Here is a 6,000-nt window from a genome sequence, read left to right as displayed (position 1 = left end):
GAAACAACTACATACACGGTCGTGAAGAGGAGGGAGGATATGTTCTGTAGGCTACTTTGCATAAGAACAGAAGAAGACACTAATTACTACAGACAGAGGCGAGTTTCAGACATTGTCTCAAAACAGCACACAAAACACCTGCCACATCAGCAAAAAAAAGTAGAAGAAATCTATAAAAAAATCTGAAAATATCCTTGTTTCAAAATCATAAGGAGGGTAATTCCACTATCCGCTTATAATGTCCCATGATGATAGAATATGAGTTTTTTTTATTGTCCTGCGCGCGCCAGCTCATCCGTCTTTGCAGCCAAAATACCCCAATATTCCAAAAACGAATGGTAAACCCCAACCCCGACGGTTCGTCAGGAGCAGTAGTAGTCTGTCTGTCTGGGCAGTGGGCACAAAACCTCGGGTCCAAGTCCAAGGGAACATCCCTATGCTCTGAATTAAGGGAAGGCTATGTAAGAGTGTCAGAGGGTGGGGGTGGGAAAGTGGTATACCAGACGCAGCAAGAAAACGTCCATACGTGCTTTATCTTAGTGGCTGTGACGTGATATTGCAGCCCCAGTCCTAAGCAGGGTGAGCGAGCAGAGCGGTTTCTATCTCTCCTCCATACTTACTCAGTATTCAAACATCCGTCCGCTAAGGATTTTTTTGGACTACTTGCTGCCTCGTATTGATAGGCTAATATATCTGGAGAAAAGACACGAAGGGACCCGTCGACGATCCATAGAGGTATACCTTCACGGTAATTTGGTAGATTTTTGTCCCCCCAATTATTCTACTATTCCTCTATTGGGCTGTCGCGAGTTGTTTCGCTTCTCACTGGGTCCGTTTTAATGGAAAAAAGCGACGCGGAGGAGATGATCCAGACGGGAGTCTAACGCATTTTTTTTTGCCCATTGACGATCATCTTGTTGCATTGGACTTCTATTGTGGGCTATGGGAAGTATCGATTCGCACGGAGACAGCACATTTTGCTCTTCATAAAGGATGTGGTCAAGTATTTTGGAAAAATAGCCATAGCTTCCGGAGTGTAAGGTAATTTTGGGGATAATATTAATTGCATTATTATTATTATTATTATTATTATTAGTATGCTATTATGATTTTATGGCTGTAGACAGATAAAGCAGCCAGGCATTCAGATAATACCAACAGATTCCACGCCAGCTAGGCTACTGCAACGATCTCTGTTTAACCGATATAGCCTCGTCTGAAAGTTGAAATATTCCATCTCGATCAACATTTCTGTGGCTGCAGCATTGTATCTCTGTTTCGAATGAATAGGCTCTAACATGCGTCGAGGGATTCCAACCATGGGACGGACACACACAGACTACACTGGGTTGGAATAAGTTAACAGATGTATTTCTGTGCGCCTTTTATCAAAGAATGGGCAAAAATCTGGTTTTAGCGCCGTCTATGTGTCAGTGAATTGGGATTGAGTTGATATTTCATCATATTCATATCGCTTTGCAAAACAGGAGGAAAAACAACTTTAATTTGAGAGTAAAATAAGCGGATGTTTTTGCATCCTCTACCAAATTGTAATCCTCGATAAGCGCTCAAACCATGTCCGTTCAGCAAAAGGACTTCTGTTTTCAGAGAACGGCATGTACCCTATGAATCTTATAAACAGTGATAATGCAAGAATGATCTATCCATTAGTGAGAATATTTGCAGATAAATGGCATTTAGGTACTATATGAACAGGTCCCAAACCAAAAGACAACATTCTGTCCATTTGGCAGCACAATATGCCATTATATTATATCGCATTCTTTGTCATTTTATCATGCATAACCTATACTAATGTCCTCAAATTAGGTTTATAGTCCTCAATGTTTGAAATCTTACTATTCTCATGTTCTCAGAATAATATTCTATAGACTTAATTCCACCGCCTACTCACACACCACTGTGACACTGCTCACAGCTGCAATGCCTGCAGGATTAATACAATCAGGACATCGCATGCATTCTCTCGCTCTCTCTCCCTCACACCCTCTCTCCTTCTCTCGCGACTCGATACGTGATCCAGATCTGTCTATTAGTAGATGGAAGAACGTTACAGGTATCATTAGCTGCCTATAAGGGAGGAGGATAAAGCCCATGTTAGTTATGTTAAGGAAATCGGGACTGGGGTCACGATGCTGTATTTGTGTCAATGTGTGGGTTGGTTAATCTCCCACTGAGTCTTTATATGAAATTAGTGTATAATGGACTTCCAAACCAGTTCTTAGTCCACTATTGAATTGAGGAAAGATACAGGTTGGATGGATGGGCGTGTAACATAGCCTACAGCATATCACGCAGTATGGTCTTGGATTCGGAAATAAATAAAATAAAATAGACACAGAATCAAAACCCTTTTTGGCAGGGACTTGGAATACACCGAAGACATAATCCAGTTCATTATTCTCATCGAAATTAATATTGATGGTTTAAAGCCCCTCTCCGCGATGCTTAATGGAGAACATAGTTGCGCAAAATGAGCTCACTTCCAATAAAATACCACATGCAGCCTATATGTCCCTCTCAGAGCAATATGATAACTGTTCACAATCACACACCTCTCTTTCTTTGTGACGGACACACACATATGAACACGCGAGCCCCATCACGTTGGAAATATTACAAAGATGGACGGTTCCCTAGTTCTGCCAATCGGTCCAATTAATTACAACTCAATAACGACTGACACGAGTTTCATTGATCCCTTATGCGGACTTCCCCAAATCAAGCGACCATAGCAACCACAAGGTGGCAGTGTTTGTCCAAAGTTTTATCTTTCTTGCAAAAGGCAACAAGGGAGAGGAGCAGGATACTGCCCGCCGTAATGTAACAGTGGAACAGGAATGATGAGGGTTGGTCAGGTGTTTTCCAAGGCGGAAAAGGTTGAGGCCTCACTATGAACTAAACGTTGGTATAATCAGATCACTCTGTATTAGGCCTACACAGGTTCATGTTGTTTACTGTTACTAACTGTGTCTTTAAGAGTCCTTGGTGTCATTTTTACATCTCTCCCCCTTGCAGGCCAAATGACATAGGATGAAGGCGATTCGTAACCAGTTGATTTATATATTTTCCACCTATCTCCTGGTTATGTTTGGATTAACTGGTGCACAAGACTACTGGTGTTCCACTTTGGTCAAGGGGGTCATATATGGATCTTACTCAGTGACTGAGATGTTTCCCAAGAACTACACAAATTGCACATGGACGTTGGAGAACCCTGACCCTACCAAATACAGCATCTACCTTAAACTATACAAACGAGACTTGAGCTGCTCCGAGTTCTCTTTGCTTGCTTATCAATTCGATCACTACTCGCACGAGAAGATCAATGAATTGCTGAAAAACAACGAGTCTATAGTGTACCTGTGTGATTCCAAGAATATGTATATATTTTTGCAGTATGACAAGAATTTTGTGCAGCTACGGAGGGTTTTCCCTTACGATTATAACGGATTGCAGAAGACGGACGAAGAGGAGAAGTCTGTGGTGGAATTCTTGGTCTTGAACAAGGCGAGCCCCAGTCAATTTGGATGTCAGGTGCTGTGCACGTGGCTGGAAAACTGCCTGAAATCGGAGAAAGGAACTGTGGAATCATGTGGAATAGTGTATACGAAATGCACCTGTCCCCAGCACCTAGGCGACGGAGAATCAGAAAGTATGCTTTTGCTTAACAACGTGGTTTTGCCTTTAAATCCCCAAACGGAGGGATGCCTGACTCCACAAATCCGTGCTGGGCAGGTGTGCAACATCAGTGCAGAGGTTAAACGACCAGCAAAGGAGGGTGAGTAACCAGCCCCAAACATGCTGTATGTCTAACATACTGCAGTTATACTACAGTTCAATGAGCATTGTTTGAATGTATGCATATATAGATGAGCCAGCTGGGAGTTTGAGTCAGCCTAGCTCTGGTCCAGGGCGTTAGTGCTTATTCTTCTACTAACCAAACATCCCTTGGTAGTGGAACGGACAATAACAACTTGGGCCAGAGCTAGAGTCAACTGTGCACGTCAATAGCCTCTTTTAACCCCTCTCTACCCCCCTACCTGTATAGTGCATGTCTGTCTACAGAGTTGGGTTGTGGGCCGTGAAACAAAAAACACACACAGCTGACCTCACAATGCAATGCATCCCTAGACCAAAGCTACAAGAGGAGCGGGTGTTGTACATGAGATACGCCTGGTCCATATTCCTCCACAGCCCAGCCCACCATCATGTATGCTGCTCATCTCTAATATACAATTATATTGCAATTATTGGTTGATAATGACCAGTGGTTTTCAGGCATTGGTGATGTTTATCATCACCAATGACTATGGTAGTGTTTTCTCATTCCCAGGACCATGGAGAGAGGAGCTGTGATGGTGTAGCAACTACATATTCACACTGAAGGAAATAAGAGAGCCATCCATAAATATCTAGTCTTTTAACCCCATTGTAGATTACATCTCTCATTAGGATAGAACTACAGCAACACTGAAGCACTCAAAACCAATCCAACGTTCGGTTTAGCAGTTGTTCATTAAAATGAGTCTATTTAGTGTTTACAGACCTCCACAATACTTATTAAAGGGATGATTGGAATATGCCTTTAAATTAGAACAGGAGATAGACTACGGAGTCAACGCATAGTCTTGACACAACAGAATACTATAGTCTAGAATAGTGAATACTGGGATACTGGATATATTCAAAAATATTCTATAATACTGGTCTTTATTACAGAACACTGGAATACTGGATATATTCTAGAATATTCTATAATACTGGTCTATAGTACAGAACACTGGAATACTGGATATATTCTAGAATATTCTAGAATACTGGTCTATAGTACAGAACACTGGAATACTGGATATATTCTGGATCATTCCAGCATACTGATCCAGAATACATAACACTGCATCAGAAACTCCCAAACATGGAAATCAGAATGAATAGAATGGGCTTGGAAGCTCTAACCCTGGCAATTGACTTGTAAACTCATGGGCACACTCACAATGGCTGCCTGGTATTATGATGCAATCATTTCCATGTTTTTTTGGAATGTTCTATCAACTGATGCTGGATTGCCATGGTAATGTAGAATGTTCATTCAAACGATGTTAAATGATGTGGCTCATGTAATGTAATGTATTTTTTGTAATGTCAGTTGAGTTGACTCAACAAATCACAGTACAGATTGAAGGTTACACTTTCTGCTTTTACTTCCTGGCATGGGCACACTCAAAAACCCACCAATTATGTCACCATTGACTTGAATGGAGACACCCTTTCTATTCATTGTTATTTCTATGCTCCCAAAACCATTCTCTCAGATTCTAGTCTGTTCTTGGTCCTGTTTATACAGTATACGGTGTTAGACTTTCAACATTACTCCAAAAATATTGCACACCCGCCCGTGCCTGACTAGGCCTTTGTTTTGGAATATAGCTAACGTAATACCAAGCTCTCTTCCCTTGCTTTGTAAATGATGAATAATCTCTCCCCCAGATGCCTGGGTTGCAGATGACCAGATTTCTTCAGCTTTTCATTTGTTGTCAAGGGTTCGACAGAAAACTAAGAAGTGGTATTTTTTTACTGTTCTTTGTCCCACAACCACACAGTATCTATCTGCATCGGCCTGTCACCATCTCAGCTTACGCTGGCAAGTGTGACAAATGCCTTTAATTGCTTCCGGAGGATTCCATCCTTTTTCTTCAAATACCCCATGAAACTGTCACCATGTAGTGAAATCCCACACACTCACTGTTTGCTAGTTTATTCTACGTCGTATTAGTAACTCAGACACACAGATAGAGACAGAATAAAGACACACACACAGGCACGCACGCACGCACACACACACACACACACAGCCCACACACTCACAGAGACACAGACAGACAACAGACAGACAGACAGACCCCCCCCCCCCCCCCCTCACACACACAGCCCACACACACACACACAGACTGATTTTAGAGTATCTGTTGCATAATA

General features: G+C 41.9%; 1 protein-coding gene across 16 annotated transcripts in view; it reads left to right on the top strand.

The window, feature by feature from the left end:
- Positions 1 to 522: 522 nt before the first annotated feature.
- LOC110531920 (adhesion G protein-coupled receptor B3) overlaps positions 523 to 6,000 on the top strand; it is a 364,149-nt gene continuing 358,671 nt past the window's right edge. For 15 of the 16 annotated variants that reach the window (XM_090243448.1, XM_090243446.1, XM_090243442.1 and 12 more), the window contains exons 1-2: positions 556 to 1,041; positions 3,040 to 3,802. In XM_090243448.1, the coding sequence (XP_090099574.1) occupies positions 3,055 to 3,802 (748 nt within the window). In that variant the 5' untranslated portion in view covers positions 556 to 1,041; positions 3,040 to 3,054. Of the gene's footprint in view, positions 1,042 to 3,039; positions 3,803 to 6,000 lie in introns of all 16 variants that reach the window. The other variant, XM_090243433.1, reaches the window with a different exon arrangement.

This window comes from Oncorhynchus mykiss, chromosome 1 (genome assembly GCF_057628025.1).
Source record: "Oncorhynchus mykiss isolate SJ-2025 chromosome 1, ASM5762802v1, whole genome shotgun sequence".
Classification (NCBI taxonomy): Eukaryota; Metazoa; Chordata; class Actinopteri; order Salmoniformes; family Salmonidae; genus Oncorhynchus; species Oncorhynchus mykiss.
This window is presented reverse-complemented; position numbering and strand designations above follow the sequence as displayed.